The sequence below is a fragment of the Equus quagga genome, chromosome 1 (assembly GCF_021613505.1).
Source record: "Equus quagga isolate Etosha38 chromosome 1, UCLA_HA_Equagga_1.0, whole genome shotgun sequence".
NCBI lineage: Eukaryota > Metazoa > Chordata > Mammalia > Perissodactyla > Equidae > Equus > Equus quagga.
Window position 1 is genome coordinate 149,809,582 of NC_060267.1, and position 26,990 is coordinate 149,836,571.

The 26,990-nt window shown below is 35.6% G+C and overlaps 1 protein-coding gene across 22 annotated transcripts in view; it reads left to right on the plus strand.

Annotated features, from left to right (window-relative positions):
- Nucleotides 1-25,733, plus strand: part of CLASP2 (cytoplasmic linker associated protein 2) — a 164,019-nt gene extending 138,286 nt beyond the window's left edge. For all 22 annotated transcript variants that reach the window (XM_046658508.1, XM_046658527.1, XM_046658583.1 and 19 more), the window contains 9 exons: nt 4,894-5,037; nt 6,259-6,365; nt 7,907-8,060; nt 10,800-11,028; nt 17,626-17,819; nt 18,333-18,461; nt 20,638-20,844; nt 22,855-22,971; nt 24,008-25,733. In XM_046658508.1, coding sequence (XP_046514464.1) covers nt 4,894-5,037; nt 6,259-6,365; nt 7,907-8,060; nt 10,800-11,028; nt 17,626-17,819; nt 18,333-18,461; nt 20,638-20,844; nt 22,855-22,971; nt 24,008-24,094 — 1,368 coding nt within the window. In that variant the 3' untranslated portion in view covers nt 24,095-25,733. The remainder of the gene's footprint in view (nt 1-4,893; nt 5,038-6,258; nt 6,366-7,906; nt 8,061-10,799; nt 11,029-17,625; nt 17,820-18,332; nt 18,462-20,637; nt 20,845-22,854; nt 22,972-24,007) is intronic.
- Nucleotides 25,734-26,990: the final 1,257 nt, after the last annotated feature.

Consider the following 26,990-nt stretch of genomic DNA (forward strand, 5'->3'; position numbering starts at 1 on the left):
AATACAAGTTATGTTCTCTGACCACAGTGGAATGCAATTAGAAATCAATAACAGAAAGAAATTTGGAGAACTCACAAATATGTGAAAGTTAAGCAACATACTTCTAAATCACCAGTGGATCAAAGAAGAAATCAAGGGGGAAATTGGAAAATACATTGAGATGAATGAAAATGAAAACATGATATGCCAAGACTTATGGGATATAGCTAGAGCAGTGCTTAGAGGGAAATTTATATCTGTTAATGCCCATAATAAAAAAGGAAGAAAGATATCAAACCAATAACCTAATTTACCACCTTATGACACTGGGAAAAAAAAGAGCAAACTAAACCTAAAGTAAGCAGAAAGACATAATCGAGATTAAAACAGAAATTAGTGAAATAGATAATAGAAAAAAATAGAGAAAAATCATGGAAACCAAAAGCTGGTTCTTTAAAAACATTCAACAAAATTGACAAACTTTTAGCTAGATTCAACAAGAAAAAAAAAGAGAAAAGACTGAAATTATTAGAATTAGAAATGAAAGAGGGAATACTACTACTAACCTTACAGAAATAAAAAGGAAGGGCCAGCCCAGTGGTGCAGTGGTTAAGTTCGTGTGGTCCACTTAAGTGGCCCAGGGTTCGCAGGCTCAGATCCTGGGCACAGACCTACACACTACTCATCTAGCCATGCTGTAGCAGCATCTCACATACAAAATAGAGGAAGATTGACACAGATGTTAGCTCAGCAACAGTCTTCCTCAAGCAAAAAGAGGAAAATTGACAATAGATGTTAGCTCAGGGCCAATCTTCCTCACCAAAAAAAGGGAAAAGGCTTATAAAGGAATACTATGAATAATTGTATGCCAATAAATTAGTTAACTTAGAGGAAATGGACAAATTCCCAGAAAGGCACAAACTATCAAAATTGACTCAAGACATAGACATGTGAATAGAACAAGAAAAGAGATTGACTTAATAAGCAAAAAACTACCCACAAAAAGAAGCCTAGGCTCAGATGGCTTCCCTGGTGCATTCTGTCAAACATTAGTACCAGTTCTTCACAAACTCTTCCAGAAAACAGAATAGGAAGGAACACTTCCCAGCTCATTCTATGAGAGCAGTTTTACCTTGATACCAAAACCGGAAAGACACCACAAGAAAAACCCACTACAGACCAATATCTTATGAATATGGACATTTTTAATCCTTGGTAAAACAAATCCTGCAGTATATAAAAGAGAATTATACACCATGTCCAAGTGGGATTTATCCCAGGAATGCAAGATTGAATTAACATCTGAAAATCTATTAATATACCATATCAATAGTAAAAAGACGAAAACCACATTATCATCTCAATGGAATAGGCATCTGGCAAAATCTAATATCCTTTTTTTTTTTGAGGAAGATTAGCCCTGAGCTAACTCCTGCCAGTCCTCTTTTTGCTGAGGAAGACTGGCCCTGCGCTAACATCCATGCCCATCTTCCTCTACTTTATATGTGGGATGCCTACCACAGCATGGAGTGCCAAGTGGTGCCATGTGCGCACCCGGGAGCCAAACCACTGGGCCACTGAAGCGGAACGTGCGCACTTAACCACTGGACCACTGGGCTGGCCCCTAATATCCTTTTATGATTAAAAAAAAAAAAAAAAAACTAGTAATGGAAAGAAACTTGCTCAACCCAGTAGAGGGTAGCTATAAGTCTCCACAGCTAATATCATACTTAACAGTAAAAGACTGGATGCTTTCTCCCTAAAATCAGGAACAAGACAATGATATCTGCTCTCATCATTTCTATTCAATGTTGTACTTGGGTTCTAGCCAGGACAGTTAGGCAAAATAAAAAAGAAATAAAAGGCATCCAGATTGGAAAGGAAGAAGTAAAACTATTTCTGTTTGTAAATGATATGATCTTAACATATAGAACATTCTAAGGAATCACGAAAAAACTATTAGAACTAATAAGGTCAACAAAATTACAGGATACAAAATCAGTATACAAAAATCAGCTGCATTTCTAAACACAAGAAACAATCCAAAATGAAATTAAGAAAACAATTCCATTTAAAATAGCATCAAAAAGATTAAAATGCTTAGGAATAAATTTAACAAAAAGCGCAAAATTTGTAGTAGAAACTACAAAACAATTTTGAAAGAAATTAAAGAAGATTTAAATAAATGGAAAAATACCCGATGTTCGTGGATCAGAAGACTTATTAGGATGGCAGTACTCCCCAAAGTGATCTATACATTCAATGTAATCCCTGTCAAAATCCCAGCTGGCCTTGTAGACATTGACAAGCTGATTCCAGAATTCATATGGAATTGCAGGGGACCCATATAGCCAAAAGAATCGTGAGAAAGAACAAAATAGGAGGACTTTACACTTCCTGATTTCAAAATGTAGTAGAAAGCAACAGTAATCAAGACAGTATAGGATTGGCATAAGGGTAGACATAAAGATCAGTGGAATAGAATTCAGAGTCCAGAAATAAACCTAGGTGTCTATGGCTGACTGATTTTCCACAAAGGTGCCAAGACCATTCAATAGAGAAATAGTCTTTTCAACAAATCGTGCTGGGATAACTAAATAGCCACATGCAAAAGAATTCATTTGAACCCTTAGCTCATACCATATGCAAAAATTTAACTCAAGTGGATCAAAGACTTAAGTGTAAAAGCTAAACTGTGAAACTCTTAAAAGAAAACAGGGATCAATCTTCATGACCTTGGATTTGGCAAGATATGCTACCAAATCAGAAACGACAAAAGGAAAAGTAGGTAAATTGGATTTCATCAAAATTAAGAATTGGGGATATTCCAAGATACAGAATACCGATGTGACTGAAGAAAACCTTTGACATGTTTTAAGCAAGGGAGAGATATGATCTGATTTATGTTTTTAAAAAATTACACTGGCTAATAAAATGCACTGTTGCTATATTATGTAAGGGAGAAGAGGGTAAAAGGGGTAGGACTGATATCGAAAGGATCCTGTTTTCATCTATTGTAGTAAGAAATCACTAGAAAATGTCTCATGCTGATAAATCAAGTAATATATGAGCCTCTGAATGCCTAACTATTAGGAAAAAACAGGTATTACAAAGAGGAATTCTGGAGAGCTGAACAGGGGAATTGAAAATTATAAAACCTTTTCTAAAACAGTTTTGTTTTTAAATCCATAATAAGTATCTATTACTTTTACTTGAAGACTTGAAAAAATATTTTAAAATAAATATGACATGTATCTGATAAAGCAAATGTGACATTAAACTATAAACTTAACAGAATTGAAGGACTTCATCAAAATATACTAAAACTATTGCAATTTAAATCATGCGATTTAAACCTGTATTATTTAATGCAGGAATAGACAAAGAGATCAATGGAACATAAAGGAAGGTCCAGAGACACTTAGGTTTATACAGGAGATTAGTTCATGATAAGGGTGTTACTTCAAGTCATGAGGAAAGGATACACTCATTGATAAATAATTGTAGAACAGTTGAGCTGTCTGTCTCTAGGGGGAAAATAAAGCTGAATCTCATACACCAAAATAAACTCTAGATGGAATAAAGTCTACCTTAAAAATCATTAATTCCTTTGCTCAAATTAACATTAGGCCCTCTCCATGTTGTAGTTCCAAAAAAACACAGAATCATAAAATTTTGTTTCAAAATGCAAATAGCTTTATTTAAGTACTATTAACATGTCAGTGTACACAGCCTCTCAATATATACTTTGTTGTTTTTAACAAAATGGGCTTATAACTTGTTTGTTTTTTTTTTTAAGATTTTATTTTTTTCCTTTTTCTCCCCAAAGCCCCCCGGTACATAGTTGTATATTCTTCGTTGTGGGTCCTTCTAGTTGTGGCATGTGGGATGCTGCCTCAGCGTGGTTTGATGAGCAGTGCCATGTCCGCGCCCAGGATTCGAACCAACGAAACACTGGGCCGTCTGCAGCGGAGCGCGCGAACTTAACCACTCAGCCACGGGGCCAGCCCCTATAACTTGTTTTATAATGTTTTTCCTTCAGCAGTGTATAATAGTCGTCTGATATCTCCATGTATAGAGCTGTGTTGTCTTTCAAGGCTGTGTTGTGTAGTATGCCATTGTTCCAATGTAACATAATTTAACCATTCCCCTACTGTTGTATATTTAGATGACATAAACATAGAACACTTAGGTTTTTGTAGAGTGGGGTCAGAAAAGGTCCAGAGCAACATGTGCACATTTGGATACAAGCTGTGATGGTGAACGATTTGGGTTTCTTTCTCCGTTGTTTCTGTGTAATCTGAATTTCAAAGTCTGGCTTTTAATAACTTTAGAAGAAAGGAGGAAATTTATAAGTTTTCTTAACTGATCTGAGTAAGCTTTGTTTTGTTTCCATTTCCACAAAAGCATTAGACTAGTTTTAGCTTTAAATTGTAGATTTGTTAGATTAACTGCTTGAGGGAACACTAGATTCAGCTAGTTAATTTAAGAATCACACATTAATAAAACGAAAATTAAATCCTAAGTTGCTCTGGATGGGCCTTGTATAGCTTAGGAATATACTTCCTTATTTTCATCCTTCCTCCTCCTTGTAATCATTTATTAGGAAAACTGAACCAGAAGGATATATTGATAGAGTAACTCTGGAACCTGTCTGGTTAACTTTTGCATTGATTGTTAAGTCGTATTCATTATACTTTTCGTATTCCCTTTTTACCTTCAAAAACTAAATGGTAGGTCAAATATTATTTTTTATTCTTCCAAAAAAGAAATTGGAAAGCATATGAGAATATCTTCTTTTTCCCTGGGAAAGATGGCCTTGGGCTATTGAACAGAAACGTTAAGTGAAGAAAATAGTCTCCTTTGAGTAACCAAAATGTATTCATCTACTTCTTGAATGTCTTTGTTTTCTAGGCAGCACAATCAGTGCTGATTTCCTTATTTGAACTCAATACCCCAGAGTTTACAATGTTATTAGGAGCTTTACCAAAAACCTTTCAAGATGGTGCTACCAAGCTTCTTCATAATCACCTTCGAAATACTGGGAATGGAACCCAGGTATTTTTCTCTTATTTTCTTGGCTGTTGTATACTGTGATGGGTGGTTGAACAACAATTACATGAAGTAAACTTTTGACCCTAGTATATAATTTTTGCATCTGCATTGGACAGTATTTCCTGAGGAGAATTAAATATTGTCCTGGTAAAAATAGAGTCCATGGACTATTGTGTTTATATTATAATTTGGTATATATTAGGGTGGTGGTGAATGGTGGCCAAAGTATGAACAAGGAAAATGAAAAGTGAGCAGAATTTAGATGAGGCATCAGATTTGCAACCATTAGAATTAGGATACCCTTTAGATGAACCAATCCTTACTTAAGGACTAGAAGGGATGACTTATTCCGGGGTTAACAAATAATATTCCAGGGTCTGAAGAGAGTAGTGCTTAAAAAGATGTGTTCACATTTAATAATTACAGGCTTGAAGATCAACAGTTGCTTGGATATACAGGATTTTGTTTTGTGGAAGTAAGATCTGAGTAAATGAAACATTACAGTGTAATATATATATATGTGTATATATATATACACACACTCACATATATAAATGATATGGAATCATTTACATAATATGCCTAAAGAATTGAACTTAAGTTTTAAAAAGACGAACAGAGAAAGACCTTTGATAATCAATAAAGGAGAAAGTAGATGCACTTATGGCAGACTTAAGGTAAAAATCTGAGGGCTAAAAACAATCTGAGAACAGTTTCTTTGGACCAAAGTCAGTTATCTTTTTAAAAGGAGAAGAGATTATTTCATTATATCTTAAGAGAGAGGCAAATTAATAATATGACCAGATTTTACTCCTTTGGTATCTTTGTGAAAATCATTTGTAAAGCAAACTCGAGAGAGAAAACTTGAACATTTGTAATGGTCGGAGGAAGGAAATTGGCCCAGAACAAGAAGCTAATTTAAAGTTGTTGGTTTGGGATCTTGTTGAATCTTTGAGGAAGAAGATGTTGATAATATTTGAGAGCAGGAAGTAGGTGAAGAGAACAAAAAAAGACTAAAGAGTTAGATTTCTGAATGGGGAGAAAGCTTTTCCCCACAGAAACCAGTGGGGATGGTTTCTGAGATAAGTACTTGAATATTTAAAATATTGACCTGTAAATATGACTTGTTCATGGTTTTCTACTTCTTGATTGTATACTTCCTTAAGAGCCTTTTAGTTGAACTTAGCTGTCATATGTTAATATTTATTTGACTCCCTCCATCAGGGTTCCATGGGGAGTCCTTTGACAAGACCGACACCACGTTCACCAGCCAACTGGTCCAGTCCTCTTACTTCTCCTACCAATACATCACAGAATACTTTATCTCCAAGGTAGTAAAAGAGTGATTGTTCATCATGGTTTGTGTTTGCAGATTCTCATTCTTAGAAAAAGAGACGTTAATATAATTCCAGTGGATTTCACTTGACTTGAGAGGTCTTAGACACATAGAAATAACAGATTGGATAAACTTTATTTATTCCAAAACTAACCCTTTAAATATTAATGTATAGGGTATGGAATTTTTTTATAAGTGAAAAGAAAACTTACTGACACAGCTTTTATAAATTACTGCTCATTGCATTGAAGCATAGTTATGTTTCTCAGATAATGCTATATAAATCCAGTAAATTGCCAATTGTATCTTTGTGTCTTTGAGTTATACTACTCAGTATAAATAGTGAGGTCAAGTTATAATGATGAATATTTTGATCTAATATTGACCACCTCTAAAAATAGAAAAAAAATTAAGCTTATAGATGAAAATATAAAAATAGAGAAGAACAAATAGGGAAGGGTTTAATATAAAATGGCATTATGTATACTTCTTAGGGAAAAATGTGACTGTGAGATTGGTCCTTAATACAAAATAGAAGACGTGTAATTTTCACACACTGTGTAATTCAGGCATGGGCTGAATTTCAAATGAAGTTCTTGACTTATTAATGGACTGATATTTTTTTCCCTTTTCCTGGCCTTTTAGGAAATAGTTTGCATAGTAGTCCGTATTTGTAATTATTAACTTGTTTTTTGTTATTAGCCATATATCATGGCATGCATATTCATTATAATTATAGGATACTTCATCAGCATTTAAGGAAGAAAAATATATTGCAAACTTATCGTCTAGCCTATTTCTTCCATGTAATACATATATGACAATTTTGATGGCTAAATTCCAGCCTATCTTGAATTTTAGAATTTGACTGTAAAATTCATGTCAATAACATTTATGTTTAAAGTTAAAAATTCTTTGTCTTCTTACAGATTTGTATAAAATATATTTATTTCCTCTTCAAGCAGTACCATTATTGTGAGTTAATCACAGGGGTTAGCAAGCTTTCTGTAAAGGGACTTATGGTAAATACTTTAGACTTTGCTGGCCATGCAGTCTTTGTCACGTCTACTCAACTCTATTGTTGTAGTGTGAAATAGTCATAGACAATATCTAAATAAGTAAGCATTGCTGTGTTCCAATACAGTTTTATTTATGGACACTGAAATTTGAATTTTATATAATTTTCATATGTCATGAAATATTATTTTTATGTTTTCTCAACTATTTAAAAATATAAAAAACATTCTTAGGTTGCAGGGGTCATAGTTTGCTGACCCTTGGTTGATCAGAACATTTTTGAAGATGAAAAGACATACCTGTTGTTAAAGGCTCTGCATTCTAGAGTCATTGTAAGCTACCCCTGATGGATGGACAAGGGAACATGTGCTTTAAGCATTTATAGTTGTCAGGTTTTGTTTTGCTAACTGTGCTTTGAGGAATATACATTCTCTGCCTATCTTTATAAATATGCTACATAGTCTCCTCTGTATTTTAAAATTACACATAAATAAAAATTAGTTGTTGTCTTTTTCTTAGTGCGTTTGATTATGACACAGAAAATATGAACTCTGAAGATATTTATAGCTCCCTTAGAGGTGTCACTGAAGCAATTCAGAATTTCAGCTTCCGTAGTCAAGAAGATATGAATGAGCCGTTGAAAAGGGACTCTAAAAAAGATGATGGCGATTCAGTGAGTATTTGATTACATTGCAGACTTTATCATTGAGTTTTTTGTTTTGCTTTTTTAAAATTTTGCTCTCTGTCATTTTCAAATATAGTTTTCTAGGGATCAGTCACTCTACAAGTATTTACTCAGTATCTGCCATGTGCCAGGCACTGTTCTGGGTCTTGGATTTACAAGGCAGAGTCACTCTGCTCAAGTTCCTTGTAGATTTTTCAGGTAGATATGAGTACTGTGGAGTTGTTGGTTAGAATGTAAAGGGAATCTATGATTGCCTCTCTCAGAAGGAGGCATTTGTACTGAGACTGAGTAAAGCCATAAAGATCTGGAAAAGGAGAATTCCATAAAAGATGGTAAGTGCAAAGACATTTAGATGGGAACAGGCTTTGTATACTTGAGGGCGAGGGTGAAAGCCAGTGTAGTCAAAGAATTATGAAAGAGACGGGAGTGGAACATGGGCTGATCATGTGGGTCTTGTAAGACAAAATAAGGCATTTAGATTTTTTTTGCTGTTATGTGTAGTGATTTGTGATAGTGGTTTGCGTCATCAGTTTGTGTGGCTCCAATTAAGAATGTTGTGACTCATATTTCTGACATTTGTGAATATTATTGTTTGGTTTGCTGCTTCTGCCATTATACAAAGAGTAGTTGTTTTTTAATCTACTTCATCTTGGACTTCTCTGACAGCTTAGACTTTTCTCAAAATAAGGTACCCCACCATTTCCTGTGAAATCTATGGTTTCTCTGTGTGTGCAGAATTATAGAACATTATGGTGCTTCACATCTCTAAAGGGTTCCCTCCTCTGCCTTCCTGACTTCTTTCCTGCTGTCGTTTTTCTCCCCGTGCCTATCTGGCAGATGGGCCTAGTAAACTGGTTACCAAAAACCAGCGTAGCACTCATATTTGAGGTTCCCTACCCCAAAAGCTGCACGTGGTATTAATAACAGGTTAATAAGAATCACTGGTTAATTGAGAGTTTGTTTCCCCCTCAGAGATAGCAGGGTACAGTGTGGGAAGTTGAAGTAGTGAATTCAGGCAGAAGTGCGTTTAAATCCTGGTTCCTGGCAGTTATTGGCTAGTCAGATTATCACTTCTAAGCTTCAATGTCTTCATTAAGAAAATAGGGACATTACTGCATGCCTTAAAAGTTATTGTGAATATAATAAATGATATGACTCTATCCAGCCCAGATCTCTCTCCTGAGCTGCAGATTCATACATCAAGCCGCCTGTTTGAACTCCTGATCTTTTCCCCTAAAACTGCTTTTTCCTCTCTCAGTTGGTAGCCACGCTAGTTGCTTAGCCAAAAACCTTGCACAGAAGAATTGTCCTTGTCTCCTCTCTTTTTCTTATCCTCCATTCTCAGTCTGTGAGGAAATCTCTTGGCTCTGTCTTCAGAATATATCCAAAATCCAACCACTTCTCACCACTGCGTTTCTGGTTCAAGTCATCATCATCATCAATTGTCTCACCTGGGTTATTAAAATAGGCGTCTAACTGGCCTCCTTGATTCTGCCCTTGGCCTCCTGTACTCACTCCTCTACTCACAACTCTGTAGGAGATACCTGTCTCAGCATGAAAGCCAAAGTCTACAGAATAGACTTTTTTCCCTTGTTGCTTCTCTGGCCTCGTCTCCTACTACTTTCCTCCTTGTTCACTCTGCTCCAGCCACACTGGCCTCCTTGCTGTTCCTTGAATTTACTGGGCAGCTCTTTCCTCAGGGCCTTTATCTTGATTTTTCCCTCTGCCTTAAACATTCTTCCTCCAGATAGCCCCATGGCTAATTTCCCTACTTCCTTCAAGTCTTTGCTCAAATAGCTTCTCTGTGAATCCTATTCTGACACCCTATTTAGTCTGCAGCCTCCTCCGTCCCAACTTGACACTCATAGTCCCTTTAATACTGCACTGCCTCCCATATATCACCTTCTCCATACCATATACTTTATTCATTCATTATGTTTTTTTAATGTCTCTGCCCTTCCACTAGAATGTAAACTCCGTGAAGGGAGACATCATTCTCTCTTTTCTTCACTAATGTATCCCCAATGCCAAGAACGATGCCTGGCACATAATAGGTACACAGTAAATATTTGAAGAATATTTGTAAAGCACCCAGCTAATGGCTTGGCACATAGTTGCTCAGTAGATGGTGGTGATGGTGATACTGACGGTGGTAATGATTTCGATTCTAGTATTAGTATCAGTGTTAATGTTGATAAGTATGTTACTGTGCCCAAACTCCATCAAGCATCCTTCCAAAAGTTATGCAGTCCTTGTAGGCCTTTTTTTTTTTTTTTAAGCAGGCCTTTTTTATTTGATTTTCTTATCTTTGTTGAGATACTGTCATATAATTTACTACCTTAATAATGGAATCTAGCAGCTTTTAGTTGTGTGTTGCTAATGAAAGTCCTTTTGTATCTTTGGCATAGAGAAGCTGTTGCTAATCACACTGTAGATATTGTTTGGTCAAGCCATTGGCAGGGGAACTGTAAAAATCATCAGAAATAGCATTCTTTTATGGTTCTCATTTGCCCTCACAGCTGTGGATTCCTTACATCTTTAAGCTTTGACATTTTGAATGCAAGTTTTAACTCATCATATTGATTTCCATTACTTAATTTTTTTTTCAGCTGGTTATCATACATTTTTTAAATAGCTTTTCAAGCAGTAAGGAAACATCTTTTTAGAATTTCGAAGAGATATTTGAAAGTGAATTAATTTTCTGTGCCTTCCCCTTCCCATTAATAGATGTGTGGCGGTCCTGGGATGTCCGACCCAAGAGCAGGAGGTGATGCTACTGATTCAAGCCAAACAGCCCTTGATAATAAAGCTTCATTGCTCCATTCGATGCCTGCTCATTCCTCTCCACGCTCCCGAGACTATAATCCATATAACTATTCAGATAGCATCAGTCCCTTCAATAAGTCTGCCCTCAAGGAAGCCATGTTTGATGACGATGCCGATCAGTTTCCTGATGGTACGTTCTGGGTCATGCTGCTACTACCTGTGGTTTAGAGGAGTGGTAATCAATGAAGTAAAAAAATATGTATGCTCTTTTATTGTAACTGCCTAAAAAGTGAGAGTCTTTGGAATGGAAATGTTTTCTCCCAGAAACAACTGAAACCAGTTTTAGCTTATAAATTTAGTTTATCTCTAGACAAAATTCATTCAGTCATTAATTTTTATACTAGAATGACAAACCCTTTGAAGGAATATCTGTTCTTTACAATAGCCTTTTAAATGTGAAGTCATAAACTCTTTAATAAGATACATTCAAGGACCAAATATGGGAAAAGCTACCATTAAGATTTGGAATCAGTTTAGGTCTAAGCTGTAACACTTAGAATGGGCTTGTAACAGTGGGCTTAGGATGAAGCTCTGACACTAAGCTGCATAGCCTGGTAAGTTGGTTGACCTTCCAGAGTCTCACTTGTCACCTCTGAAAGAGCATGGTGATGTTGTGCTGCTTGCCCTTCTGATCACAGTCTGCAGTAAGATTCAGATAAGATGCATAAAAACTGATACAAAGTACAAAACACTGCAAATGTTTTATTTTTAATAATAAGGAATTACATTTTTCGTCTATAAATTACACAATCCATTCATTCTTTTTTTATTAAAGAGTCGGGTAATGTATAGTAATATATAGCTATATGTAGATAACCTTGAAAGTCTCCCCCTCAACACTGTCTCATGATTCTATACTTAGGTAGTTTCTGGTTTTCCTTTATTCCCCCAGTGTTGCTGTCAGTGAACATATTTCTGCATAAACTTTTACACACATATACCAGTAATTCACTCTAAGAGATTTCCAGAGGTAGAATTGCTCAATTAAGAGTTATGTAAGTTTAATTTTCCAGAGGTAGAATTGCTCAATTAAGAGTTATGTAAGTTTAATTTTTCAGAGTCATTACCCAATTACCAACTCAAAATACTTGGCCAGTTTAAGTAGTGCTGATTTCCTCACCAGCAAAGACTGTTTAAATGTTAATTTTTGTCACTGGTGGATATGAAATAGGTCATCTTAATGAGCATTTCCTTAATTATTAGGAAGATTGAGAAATTAGATACCAGAAATGCTTTTTAATTTTTGTGATTTTGATGAGTGGTAAAATATGTTTATTTTTATTTCTTTGATTATTAATGAGGTTGACAAATCATGTTTTTACCAACATGTCAAGAGACTTAATATATTTCAAATATCACAAAGGCAAAATTATGACAACTTACAAAACTAAGTCTAAATTACATAAGAATCTATAAAATTGCCACAATTGTGCACTTTGTTGTGTTTTAATCTGTCACAAATAGTTGACTGTGTTGCTGAGGTTTACTCATGATAGCAGCATAACAGGAGTGAATAAATTGGATGTAGCATGAAAGCGTCCTTTGAACTCTGTGTGTAGTAGCAACAGCCTGGTAAATTGAGACCTAGCTTTACCAGCTTTATTTTAGATTATTGATGCACAGAGCTCTCAAACTGGCAAACCAGATTGAGTCCACTGACATTTCTTGCCTCAGCTGCAATATATATATATCCTTTTTTTAAATTTTAAAAATAATCAAAAGTTTAAGAGTTGGGAGTATAGAACAAAGAACTTCTTTTCTTGAACCATTTGAGAGTAAGTTGCCAAACTGATGCTCCATCACCCTGAATGCTTTAGGATGTACTTTCTGTGAACAAAAACATTGTCTTGCACATGCACACTCACAATATACTCATCAATTCAGGAAATTATCATCGGTACGTTAGTGACCACCTATCCTAAAACCCCCTTAGAGTTTTGTTAGTTGTCCCAGTAATATCTTGTAGCTAGAAGATCCTGTTCAGAATCTCACATTGCATTTAATCACCATGTCTCTGTAGTTTCCTTCAGTGCTCAGTCTTTCCTTGGCTCTCATGACCATGGCACTTTTGAAGGTTAGAGACCAGTTATTTTGTAGGATTTTCCTCAGTTTAGGTTTGTCTGACATTTTCTCATGATTGGATTCAGATTATGTACTCTTGGCATCCCAGAAATGATAATACATTCTTTGAAGTAACACATGATTTCACTTTGCCCCATGACTGGTGATGTTAACTTTGCTCCCGTGATTATGGTGATGCTTACCAGGCTTCTCCATTGTGAAGTTACTCTTTTTGTAATTAATAAATGTTTTGTGGGGAGGTACTTTAGAACTATGTAAATATCCTGTTCCTCGTTAAACTTAAAATTTATTCACTAAAAAAAAATTCATGTACATATTTATAACTGTATGGACTCATAGTTTCCTGTTATATTCAGTGGGTTATAATTTGTAACTATCGTTATTTATTTTGATGCTCAAATTGTCCTTAATTTGACCAGCAGGATCCTGTTCAAGCTAGCTTATGTGTCCTTTTGATGTGTTCCCATCCTTGCATTCTGGCACAACAAAATATGCTATCTTTGCTTCCACCCTGGAATCAACTATTTCTCCAAGGATTGATCCTTGATTTCTTTTAATAGAATATGATCTTTAAACACTATTATCTGGGCGCGAGGTGTACTCACTGCTAGTGGATATCACTACTCTCCAGATCTCTCAGTGACCAGAGCTAGAGAGTGTGTACGTGTGTGTGTGTGTGTACACACTGATTTACATCTTTTTACTTCTATATCTATCGAAAGCTACGTGTTTATACCAGTAACTCCAATTCCAATCTAGCATCCTGAGATTAATTCTAGTTTCCTTCCTTTCCATATTGATAACCCCCTTTTTCTGACAGTAAGAAACCTGGCTTCCATTATCGTTAATGTATTTACTTATTTGGTCAGTCCTCCTGTATGCAACCAGTTTTCCATCTCCACCACCTCCTCACTTGCACAGATACACTCCTCACCCTGATGGGCTCTACCATTCCACATGGACGTCCTCAGCCCCCTTGGGCTCTGACACCCAATGCCACAGATGGCCTTCTCATTCTGCGTGCAGTTTGGCAGGTCACACTGGGTCACCACTCCATGTGGGCACCCTTCTTACCCTGACTGAGCCATGAAACCCCATACTTTCCTACTCTCACATGTGGAAACCCTCCTTACTCTGCTTGGTAATCTGTGTCCCCAGGCCTGGTCATTTGTAGTTTTGGTGAATGGAAAAATGCCTTCATTTTATGAGGTTGAGGAATCATGTTTCTACCAACATGTCATGTTAAGAGACTTAATATATCACAAAGCCAAAATTATGACAGTTTAGCAAGATCACCCCCTTTTTGTCTAATTCTCTTCTCCTTTGCTAAGGATCATATATTTTCCATTTGTTAGAGGATGATATCTTTGGAAATTATGTAACTGAACTAAACTGGGTAGAATATTTTTGAATTTGAGAACACTATTTCTTCACTTGATTGACTTCTAAAACATAAGGCAGCCATTTTATGCTGAGTAAACACTCTTTGAATATGGATAAACCCTCAGTTCAACCAAAACAGCAGTAGCTCCAAGTCTCATGTAGCAGTTGTTTTCATTTATTGTCTATTTTCATTTTTAATTTCAAGATATGAAAGACCTTGTTTGACATTGTTTTATTGTGAACATTGCTAACATTATTCTTTCTTTTTAATTTATTGACTTCCATTGCTGTTTTGATTTTCCTTCCATGTACCCTCACCACGTAAAATTTCTCCTCCTTTTTTTGTTTTTAAAATCGAAAACTTCTGGCAGGAGATAAGTATTTTATTCAAGTCAGAATTTCTATTAAAGGACCTTGTTGTAAAATTCTGAGACTTGTTAGGTATGTGTCTTATTCAGATGTTTCTGTACACATTACAGACAGATACACGCGTTAGTGACAAATTTATCAAAATTAACAAGTCAAAAAAACACCCCACTAATGTCCACATCTAATTATGACCTTTGTAAAGTTGACCAGGAATTGTAATACTCCAGAATACTACCTCTAGTGAGGATGATACTGTTATTCAAGGAGACTCGTATCAAAGTTTGCCAAGTTGAAAGAATATCCCATACTTTTTGAGCACTGCAACAGAAATATCAGAATTGTAATTGTGCCAATATTGGTCATAATGACACAAAGAAAATTAATATTAGTGAGTTTATTGTATTCCATGCCCAGGTCTTCAGCATGAACCTAAGAGGTGGGTGCTATTTTCACATTTTACTGATAAGAAAACTGAGCCTCCACAATAATTAAGAATGTGTCCCTATCACACAAAGGGTAAGAAGCAGAGATTTGGTGAGACTCCAAAACCTGTGTTCTTTTCACATGACCACAATGCCTCTCTGTGTCAGAAGAGGAAATACAGTTGATTACACTTTATCTTAATTGCCTACCTAAGGTTTATCTCATTTGTAACATAAATAGTTCCATTTTGTAATGAATAATTTATGTGCTTTCTTTGGCAGAAATTATTTTCCTGTCAGTCATTTGTCCAGACCATTATATGTCAAGTCATTTCTAATTATCTCCTAGAATAATTAGAAAGCCTGTGTTTATGGAGAAGAGAACTGGGTTTCTTTGAAAAGTATTTTCTTGTGAATTCCCTTTATTCAGCTGAAATCAAATACACTCTTATCAGAATGATCCTCTGACACCTGTGAAAGTCCGATAACATAACTTCCCAGGAGTGATTTTTATGGGGTTTATAGTGATGCATTTATTGTGCTGCAGGATTTTTGTTAAATCAGCAGTGTTTGTCTATATAAATGAAATTATTACAAGACAATTTTTATTCTCCAAGTTAAGATCTTATCTTTGAACTCAACAGCCCTTCTTTTTCATGGTTTTGCTCTGCATTTTGCAGAGGTTCTTCTTCATCTTCCAAAACCCTAATTTGGTTCTTCTCAGTGATCATTCTTTCCAGAGTACCTCAAGCTTTTAAATTCAGTAGTCACATTTTGTGCCCTGTGTGTGAGTGTTTGGGGACCATAGGTTCTCAGTGCTCTAATTGTAGTTCCATGAAAGTTGTCATAACAAACTTCCTTTTTAATAGTGAATGTTGTCATTACATTTTGCTTCGATTTTCCTTCCTTATCATCTGTTAGTTTTACTCCAGTAGAAGTCATCTGTTCTAGTAGTTCGGCTTGATTTCGTCAAGTTTCTGAATCCCCTTAAGTGAAATATAATTTTTCTTTCCTTACTTGTAGTTGTGGGTTCCCTGAGACTTGTAATGTCGACCATTAGTTTCTGTAGGTCAGTGGCTAACCAGCTGCCAGGATGAGACACAGTAGCTTCTGTTTTTATGGACCAATAGTGAACCATCTGTCAAACTGCAACCTCAAGGTTCATTTTTGGGAAGAGTGCTCTTTCCTCTTGAGCCTTTCCTTTTGAGGCAACAGTCCTCTCCCAAATGCCAGATCCACCAGCCTTCTCTGGTCTAGTAGGATCAGCATAAATGGCAGCCCTTTCCAACAAAAGGCCAGCATGCTCTTGCCCAGTGGGCTCACAGAGAATACAGCTCCGTGATGTCAGCTGTCTTTCTTGGAGACTCAGGAGAAGGAGTGACCCTAGGTGTACCTGCCAGGCTCAAGCCCCATATTCTGTGGTTATTTTATTCCAGAGAAGGAGTTAGGAAGGAAAAGAGTGTATGGCACAAGCTCAGGCCACTGTCTGCCCAGGCCCCTCAAGGCCTGAATTTATCATGTATTTTGTCATCAAAAGAATTTAGGAAGAACTCTAGTATCTTGTAATATTTTAATGTGAACTTTTGGATTTAACTGTCTTTCCTACAAAAGTGATTCAAAGCACTATCCACTGATGATGTTGAAAAATAAACAGTGTGTCCTTTAACATTCATAAAATTCATGAGTTCATAATTTTTTTAAAAAATAGCAAAAACAAATGAAAACTCCTTGATAACCATTGGGCCCAACTCTTGACTGAAATTTAAAGGGAACTATATTAAGTATTTATTCTGCCTTTTCTATCACTGTATTTCAGGGTAATCAAAATAGCTCTAGTTGATAAAGTTACTCTCTACAGAAGAATTCCAGCCTAATGGAAGGAATAGTATAATTAGATAATCACCGTTTGTAACTCCTAATAATTGATTCAGCAGCAATCACTGAGTGAAGCCATTACGTAAAAGATTGGTGGAGAACTTTACAATGGTGGGATCAAGTTATCACCACTTAAATCCGGTGATCTTCATTCATATCACTAAAAAGGGAGTACTCAGACATTGTGACTGGCATGACACCATAGAAATGCATACTGAAGTGTGTAAAATGAAATGATGTATTTGGGATTTGCTAGAAATGTTTCAGGAAAAAAAGTGGGGAGGGGGTGAAGATAAAGTAAGAATGATAAAGTCTCGATAATTGTTAAATCTGAGTGATGTCTCTGGAAGTTCATCATATACTATTGTCTCTTTTGTGAATTTTTATAAAGAATTTTAAGCTAGCATTGATGTTTTGGAGGTGACAAAATAGAAAAGAAAATTGCCTAGTCACTTTTCTTTGGTTTCTTTCTTTCTTTCTTTCTTTTTTTTTTTACAACCAATACTGTCTGTTTCCTAATGCTATGAAATTGTCGTCCCCACAGTTGTAGAGCTAACCTGTAAAGTTACAGGATTAACATCACGTCCTTTTGACAGATCTTTCCCTAGACCATTCTGACCTGGTGGCTGAATTGTTGAAGGAGTTGTCTAACCATAATGAACGTGTAGAAGAAAGAAAAATCGCCCTCTATGAACTCATGAAACTGACACAGGAAGAATCTTTCAGTGTTTGGGATGAACACTTCAAAACAATATTACTTTTATTGCTTGAAACCCTTGGGGATAAAGAGGTAAATGGCAGAATATATAAACAATAGCCTGTTTTTCCTGTCCTGCATTGCCTGTCATTGCCTATTAGTCAAGCACTACACAGATTTGGGAATTGAGAAAATGAGTCTCTCCTACTGCTTCTTTGTGCATGGAATTTTCACTATGAAGTACTTTTTCTTTTGAACCAAGTAGCTTGATGATTTTTAACAATTGCAATGGAAAAAATGAAAGGTTGCTGATAGAATTTTTATAGGAAAGTACAGGTTACTTGTCTTGCATATTTAAATTAGTTGTTCAGAATAAAACTTCCTTTGTGATAGAATGTAGTTGGTTCCTGATTTCTTACAAATAAAAGAAGTGTGATATAAGTTCTCACCTAGAGATGTGAAAACTTAATTATGTAATATACCACGTATTTTATGCAGTTGTCTACGATCCCCTCCAAATATTAAGACCCTTAAGTTACAGAAATGGAAAATGTAAAGATTGTCTATAACCTAAAATATTTAAAATATTAAAATGTTTCTTCTTAGCCTACAATCAGGGCTTTAGCATTAAAGGTTTTAAGAGAAATCCTAAGGCATCAGCCAGCAAGATTTAAAAACTATGCAGAACTGACTGTCATGAAAACATTGGAAGCACATAAAGATCCTCATAAGGAGGTAAGTTATGACAGTTAAATTATTATTTTACTCTCAGTACTTCTGGTATTATTGCATGCTACATATAAATGTTGCTTGAAAAGTACCCTTATAAATTATGTCCTTAATGAACACTTACCTTGATGTTCAAGGTAATATCTGATTGAGATGCAAGCATATATTCTTTCTACTAAATGAATTATGGTGATATCATGGCCTTTCACCTAAAATAGGCCAGCTCTAGGAAATAATTTATCTGATTTCATTTTCTCCTTCATTTCACTTTTAGTTTTATACTTGGACTTTATCATTGTCATCTTCACTTTCCATTTACCAATAAGAATTTGGTCTTTTAAAATAACTAATGAAGATAAGAATCATTGTTATTTTTAAGTGGCAAATCACCTATAGGAGCTAGATATCTGTTAAAAGTGTATTCAGTAAAATAATAAGACTCCCTGAAAGAGTCCTGTAAACCTGTCTCATTACTTTATAGTCATGATATCCCCACCAGTGACGTTGATGAGATAACCATGAGGGTTTTTATTAAAACCTCAGAAATAATTAGAAAAGGAAATTTAAAGTAGGGACTACCGTTCTAAGAGAAAGCACCAGGTTAAATAGTATTAGGTATCTCTGGTGGATCCAAGACACAAGCAGAAGGCAAGTCAATAAAGGAAAGTTGAAAAAGCAGTAAGACAAAATGGATCAAAGCTAAATGTAACAGCTAAAACTGTAAAACTCTCAGGAGCAAGCAGAGGTATAAATCTTTGTTACCTTGGATTAGGCAGTAGTTTTTTTGATACAATGCCAAAAGCAGAAGTAACCAATGACAACAACAAAAAGATAATTGGATTTCATCAAAATTAGAAGCTTTTGTACTTCTAAGGACACTATCAAAGTGAAAAGACAACCCAGAGAATAGGAGAGAGAATTTTTGCAAATTATGTCTGACAAGGGACTAACAACCATATATATAAAGAACTCTTACAACTCAACAACAAAGAGACAAATAACGCAATTTAAAAATGGGCAAGGGATCTGAATAGACGTTTGTCCAAAGAAGATGTGCAATTGGCCAATAAGCACATGAAAAGATGCTCAGCATCATTAGTCATGTGCAACTAAAACCACAATGAGAAACCATTCCACACACACTCGGAAGAAAGACAATAAGATGTATTGGTGAGGTTATGAAGAAATTGAAACCCTCTAGGTAATTCACTTTTCAAAAGATAGGTGCATCTTACAGGAGAGTGAGTCATAACTTTTAAATCTATCTGGATTTTTATTCAGATTTTTTTGAATTAAGCTGGTGTTTAGTAGTGATATATCTGTAGCATCTCACTGAAGGTTTAAAAAACTGTCTAATATTTGTAGTTTAGTTATCCACCTTCTGACCCAAATAAGGGCTATAGCATTCCTGTTTTTACAAAAGATAAAATTGACATTCTTATGGTGTTACAGCTGAAATTGGCCCTGGGTCTTCTGATTTCCAGTGTATTTTCCAACCTTTCTAAGCACCTCTCACAGATTGAGATCATAAGTGAGACACTACCAAAGTAGCATCAAAAGCAATAATTTTTACATGATTTCGAGACTTTCTTTAGAGATTACAGATTCTAATAAGAAGACAGACAATTGTTTCTTCTCTTTATTGCAAAATAAGTGTCTTACCCTCCCCAAGCCCAATACAGAAGAAAATCATTATGAACAGAAGGGGGAATAGCATGTTAACTTGATAACATATTAATGATTTTTATTTTATGTTGTAATAGTGTAATAAAAAGGGCACAAGCACTCCTAAAGTTGAGGATGCTAATGAGCAGGGTCTCAGCATGGCTGATGCAGGGGGCTCCATTCACGTAAAGTCTAGGTAAACAGAGCCTCCACTCCCCAGCACAGCTAGACCACAACATGATTTGAAAGTTGCTTTAGCCAACACGAAGGCAACACAAAAGAAGGAAGACTGATGTGATAATGTCTTATCTGTCTTCTGACTTTAATATTTATTGACATTTTGCTAAATCCTGTTTTATCTGTACCCTCGCTTTTTATGTTTCTTTGTTTACTGTAGTGTTTTTAAAGCAAATCCCAATATAACGTCCTATTCCGAATTTCATTAAGTTTGTACTTCTAGGACCCAGTATAACATTTTAAAAAATTACTTCCCAGCTTAATTTCCTCCTTGTTTTAGGTGGTGAGATCTGCTGAGGAAGCTGCATCAGTGTTGGCCACTTCAATCAGTCCAGAGCAGTGCATCAAAGTGCTCTGTCCTATCATCCAAACTGCAGATTACCCAATTAATCTGGCCGCAATCAAAATGCAAACAAAAGTGATCGAGAGAGTGTCCAAGGAAACCCTCAACCTGCTTTTGCCAGAGATTATGCCAGGCCTAATACAGGTAAGCAACAAAGCTTGGAGGGAGGAAGAGCTATCACATAGTTGAGATTCAGTTATTTTAGGCACTTTTTTAGGCAACTACTGGCATGACCAAGCCTTCCTGCCATCTTGGATGTTCAGAGCTGGATAATGGCTGGATAATAATCCATTTATGTAAATACCACAATTTGTTTATCCATTCATCTGTTGATGGGTATGTGGGTTATTTCTTTTTTTCTCATTAACATAAATATTGCAATGAACTTCCGTGCAATATCTTCTTATACTTACGTGTATATATCTAGAAGCAGAATTCCTAGATATTGCCAAATCGCTCTCCAAAGTGGTTATACTAATTTGCAGTGATAGATGTAATATGGCTTTTTCTGTGTACAGAAACCCATCCCATTTAACAAAAATGGGATCATGTTGGGGTTGGCACCATGGCGTAGTGGTCAAGTTTGGTGTGCACCACTTCAGCAGCCCAGATTTGCTGGTTCCCATCCTGGGCACACACCTAAACCACTCATCAGCTTTGCTGTGGCAGTGCCCCACCTATAAGGTGGAGGAAGATTGGCATAGATGTTAGCTCAGGACTGATTTTCCTATGCAAAAAAAAAGGAGAGAGATCATATTCTGTAACATGTTTCGTTAACCTAATCATAGAATGTGAATTTTTTTTTTTTTTAATGAGGAAGTTTCACCCTGAGATAACATCTGCCACCAGTCTTCCTCTTTCTTTTCTTTTTATTTTTTATTTTTTTTTATTTTTATTTTTTTTTTTTTGAGGAAGATTAGCCCTGGGCTAACATCTGCTGCCAATCTTCCCCTTTTTGCTGAGGAAGATTGGCCCTGAGCTACCATCCATGCCTATCTTCCTCTATTTTATATGTGAGATGCCTATAACAGCATGACTTGATAAGTGGTGCATAGGTCCACACCCGGGATCCAAACCAGCAAACCCTGGGCCGCTGAAGCAGAATGTGCAAACTTAACCACTGCACCACTGGGCTGGCCCCTCAGTCTTCCTCTTTCTGTATGTGAGCTGCTGCCACAGCATGGCTGCTGACAGACAAGTGGTGTAGGTCCATGCCTGGGAACCAAACCTAGGCCACCAAGCAGAGCACACCAGACTTAACCACTAGGCCACCAGGGCTGTCCCCAAGTATGAACTTTTTCCATCCAATATATAATCTTAGAATATTAATAATAGTGTGATTTTAATGCCTGCCTAATACTATATAGTGCCTATATTAAGACCATTCCTGAAGAGAATTAGTCATTCGTTTTTCTGTGTATCTATAGTCTTATCTTTGTGACTTTGTTTTAAGCCTAATACTACGCACTAAATTGTGAGGTCCTTGAAGATAACATCCAAATCTCTTTCTTCTTTGTATTTTGGTACTAAGAACAGAATGGACATAATATGTATATATCATACATATAATGAGGACTGAATAAGTGACTGCTGGATGAATAACTTAGAGTAATGGTATGGATGGGAGGGATATGAAACTTAATTCAGCCTGGATTGTAGGAGTACTTTGACTGCCAGGCCAAGGAGTTTGTGAGGAGCTGTTGAGTTCCCTAAAGCTGAAAGCTTTAAGAAGGTTAATCTGGAGACTGCAGGGAGGAGTGGCAAAGGGGCGACCTCAAGAGAATTTCAGTTCTCCAGGCTAAATAAGAAAGAACCTGATAAGAAAGGCTAACCTAAGAGTGGAGGTGCCAAATGGGAGATGAAAGGAGAGAAGGGCGCGTCTCTGCCTGAAAAGGTTGACAATGTATCTTCGGTCAGTAAATCTTTCTCTCCTCAGTGCACTTGGTTTTTTGTTTGTTTTTTTTTTAATTGAGGTCACATGGGTTTATAATACTGTGTAAAATTCAGGTGTACATCATTATACTTTGTCTTCTTTTAGACTGTATACTCCTCAGTACACTTGAGATCTCATCTTTGAGTTGCATCTTCTGTCTCTGTTGGAAAGGTTCTTTTCTCAGATCCCCCAGGAGTGCTAACAAGGGCTTTCCTCCCTAGGGTTATGATAATTCAGAGAGCAGTGTTCGGAAAGCTTGTGTCTTCTGCCTGGTGGCTGTTCACGCGGTAATTGGTGATGAACTGAAACCACATCTCAGTCAGCTCACTGGCAGTAAAGTAAGTAGTGCTGTTTTGTTCTAAAGATAGTGGCCATGGTACATTCTTCAAAATTCAGTCGTTTGTGTGTGTTAAAGGGTAAATTTGTTGTTTGGCTTTGAATAAGTCAGGCTTTGAGCATGCAACTTACTCCTCTTACTGTTTGCATTTTAAGAATAGAAAAGGAAGGAGAATAAATATTTGATTATCATAGTTCAAACGGGAAAATTTTTTAAATGTTCAAGTGTTCCATATTTTGCAAAATATAAAGTAATCCAAAAATATATAACCACAACAATCTATTTATTCTTAATTAAACAGCCCTTGGGGGTAAGGATTTGGGTATGGGAGTGGGAAAGGAGTCCACTGGCTATTAAAAATAACCAGAAGCAGTAGGCGTTTCTTTCACAGCCATCTACCAACCACCCCGCCAAACTGCTGACTTCACTTGAGGGACAAATCTGAGAGCAGACACAACTACTATGATCTGGATAAATGTACAACTTTGATATGGCATATTAAAATTTCCAATTAGCTCTTAAGACTTAAAAAAATAAAGTCAGTCAGTCTTGCTTTCCTCATTTCTTTGATACTATCAGAACCTTGAAATTTGTCCTAGGGGGTGAAGGTATCCTATGATTGTTGAATTATGCCGTATGAACCAGCTGGCAGGAGGCACTCACCTTCATTTAAAGAGTTTCCCAAAATCCTAACGATTATCATTACTATGATCAAATTTATTTTTAAATAGCAAAAGGTTGTAAAAAAATACATATAAAGGAAAATAAGTATACACCTTACATTAAAGACCTATATAAGTTATAGATAGATTAAAGCAGTGGTTCTTAACCTTTTCCTTGTTACAGACCACTTTGAGATTTAAGTAAAATCTCATCCCAAGAAAAATAAATACAGACAGAAAATTTTACACATAGTTCGGAGGATTCAGTGAGTCCCTGAAACCCATGGGACACCTGGTTAAAAACCCTTGGATCAAAGAGTTACTGTAATTTGGAGCAGCCTGTTCAAATGATATGTGTTTGGCTTGAATCTGCAGATGAAGCTGCTGAATCTTTACATCAAACGTGCACAGACAGGCTCTGGAGGAGGGGATCCCACTACTGATGTTTCTGGGCAAAGTTAATGAAGCTGACTGAAGTGAACCAGGTCTCTCAAAGAAAGGACAGACAGACCACCCTCATCAATGAAAGGAAATTTTCAAATACATCTTCTGGAACTTACCATTGTTTCCCAGTTTTAGTTTTTTGTTTTGTATTTTCTGTAACAGAGGGCTATCCTCAGTCTGCATGTAACTTTTATGGTAGATATTCCAAATTCAAGAAGAAGCAGTATTAATATCAGTTGATCAATACAAAGTAATTTTTAATCTGATTCATCATTTCACGTTTGTACTTCTTTGTCTTCCCATTAACCTTTGCCAGTGTTATGATTGTATAAATTTTTTTTAAATGCTGGTTAAACAGGAATGCTTAAAGCTTTAAAAGTTTAACAGTCTAAAACTTTTTGTTGCCTTTATTCAAATGCAGAATAATATTTTTATTGCTATTTTGAATTTTGTTCCGTATCATGTCCTATGCTAGAAATATTGAAATGATGTGAAACAAAGCAGGACTAATTTGAACTACAGCTGGATTCTGTTGGTGTGATGGTGATACATGTCATTAGTTGCAACTTCTTTGGGGTGATCTGTAGTTTAAAACTAAGACCTCAAAGAGAAATGTTACAGAATTAGCCAGTTCTGTAAAACTGATATTGTTTGTTGGTTATTGATCTTGCCATCTTTATTTAAAACCATATCCCCTCTAAGATCCTTTAAGAAAGCTGCACCAAATCATCTGCCTGTTTTTTTCTTCATACTTATTAAAATAGAAGGTTTCATTGCAGGATTTTTTGGTTTGTTTATCTTTGTTGTGAATGATGCTTTTTTTGTATTTATTAATATCAAATTCACTTATGAATAAACTTGATAATAGAAACAGACAAAAAGAAAATCAAGTGCATGTGTGTCCTTGACAGTCTTCTGTTTCTCATTTAATAAACTAATTATTGAGACATGGGAGTCGACCAGCACCTTTTCTTTAAATGGTGGAACCTGGTTTCCTTTTACCGTGAAATTGTCTTACTTGAAAACGTTGATCCTGATGAGAGAGAAGATGGTGCCAAGGCTGTTATCTCTGTATAATGGGCTCAAATTCTCTACCTCTTCAGGGCTAATACTTTTAACTGAGCTGCTGCCTACAGTGTCTTTTGGAAAACTACTTAAAGAGTGATTTTCTGTTACTTTTTAACAAATTTTTTTAATCACCTTTTGCTACACCTGTTCTTTTCATGTGCAGCCAACTTTCAAAAATTACCAGTTTGGGTGAAAGGCAAATTAGATAATTTGGAACCAGGATGCTAATTTCTCATCTTGACTTTTTTTTTAAATCCTAACATAAAGTGAATTTGACTGGAAAGGCAAATAGCTATTAGGGAGGCAGTTTGCTATTGTTACAGAGTTATCTGTACTTTCTTTGTTTAATTGAAAAAATGTAGAAATGTATGTAAAGAATTTAAGAGGAGTACTGAATGGATAATCTGTCATAGGCTTTTACTTCCTTTGTTTCTGTTCTAGCAGCAGGAAATAGTTTCTTTATATCCCCGCTCCTTTACCTGTAACAATTTTGTTTTCTACTGTTAATTACATTGTGTATTTATAGTTCTATGCTTACTGTTGTGCATATACTGGCAATAAAACTGTACATAACATTACTTGAAAAAATTAACAGTGTATATCAGTTGCTTTTCTGTCTCACTGTGTGACAAGTCACTTATACTAGGTTTCTAAAAAATCTTTAGAAGGTTCTGTATCAATGGTATTCTCATAAATTTTAGAAGTGCACCTGAGGAGAAAAGATGTATCAGGAGTAGCAACCACAATCAAATGTATAGAGCTATATATGCATATATGTATCTTTAGGAAGAAAAGGCATTTTAAACATTGAACTCTGCTCAGTAATGTTTTATGTTCCATGACCTTTGGTATGTTTTATAATCATTTTGAATCTAAATATGGATTTAATTTTCACCTCTTCTTTAAGGTTCTGCTTTAACTACTGTTGACAACTAAATAGAGTAACTTAACCTGAAAAATAACTGCACTTGCAAACTTAGGTGAAGCACCTGGCATCTTAAAGGCAGGACTCAAGAAATGAATGAACTGAGTAACAGAAGAGTGTGGTTTAATGTGACTAAGTGAAAGCTAATATATAAAAATGTGGGGAAAAAAGTCATGTTTAAAATTCTATAATTTTAGTTGATAAGACTACAAGAAAGTTATTGTTGACCATTCAGATCACTGTGTACAATGTACCCTTAATTTGTTCATTCCAGAAACATATTTAGATGTCAGCTATTAAAGAATGGTGATAAAAAGCTGCTGGTTAAATATTTTCTTCCTGCTCTTCTCTCCTAAACTAATTATCAGTGTCCATTTACTGCACTGCTCAGAACTAATGAGAAACATATAATTCCACATTACAAAACATGTTTATTTCTAATGGGTTTTTCAAAATCTATAACAGACTTCAGACATTTTCAAGTGAGATATGGTTTGAACATGAAATTTTAAATTTGGAGTAAATTTGCTGTATTCTTTCATATTTTGTTCTTACAAACTTTAGGTCAAAATGACTTTTCACCAAGTTATGTCTTACAGTAAAAGACTAGAATCTCATCATCAGGCCAGATCTATTTGTAAATTCAAGTGTATCTTATAATGATTAATTTATAATAATATTTACGGTAAATAGAAAGGATTAGTATATTAATCCTTAATACATGAGGTTTTTTTAAAAAACTTAACCTTTGACTTCTCATATTCCTGCATTGTTTTAGTTCATTTTATTGCAGTTAATCAGTACAGTTTTATAGCTATGCAAAAGAAAGGTCTAGAATTAAGCTTAAAAAATATTATCTAACAATTATCTGTCTATTGTTGAATATTTGGAAAATAATGTAAAATTGAAGAAGAAAGAATT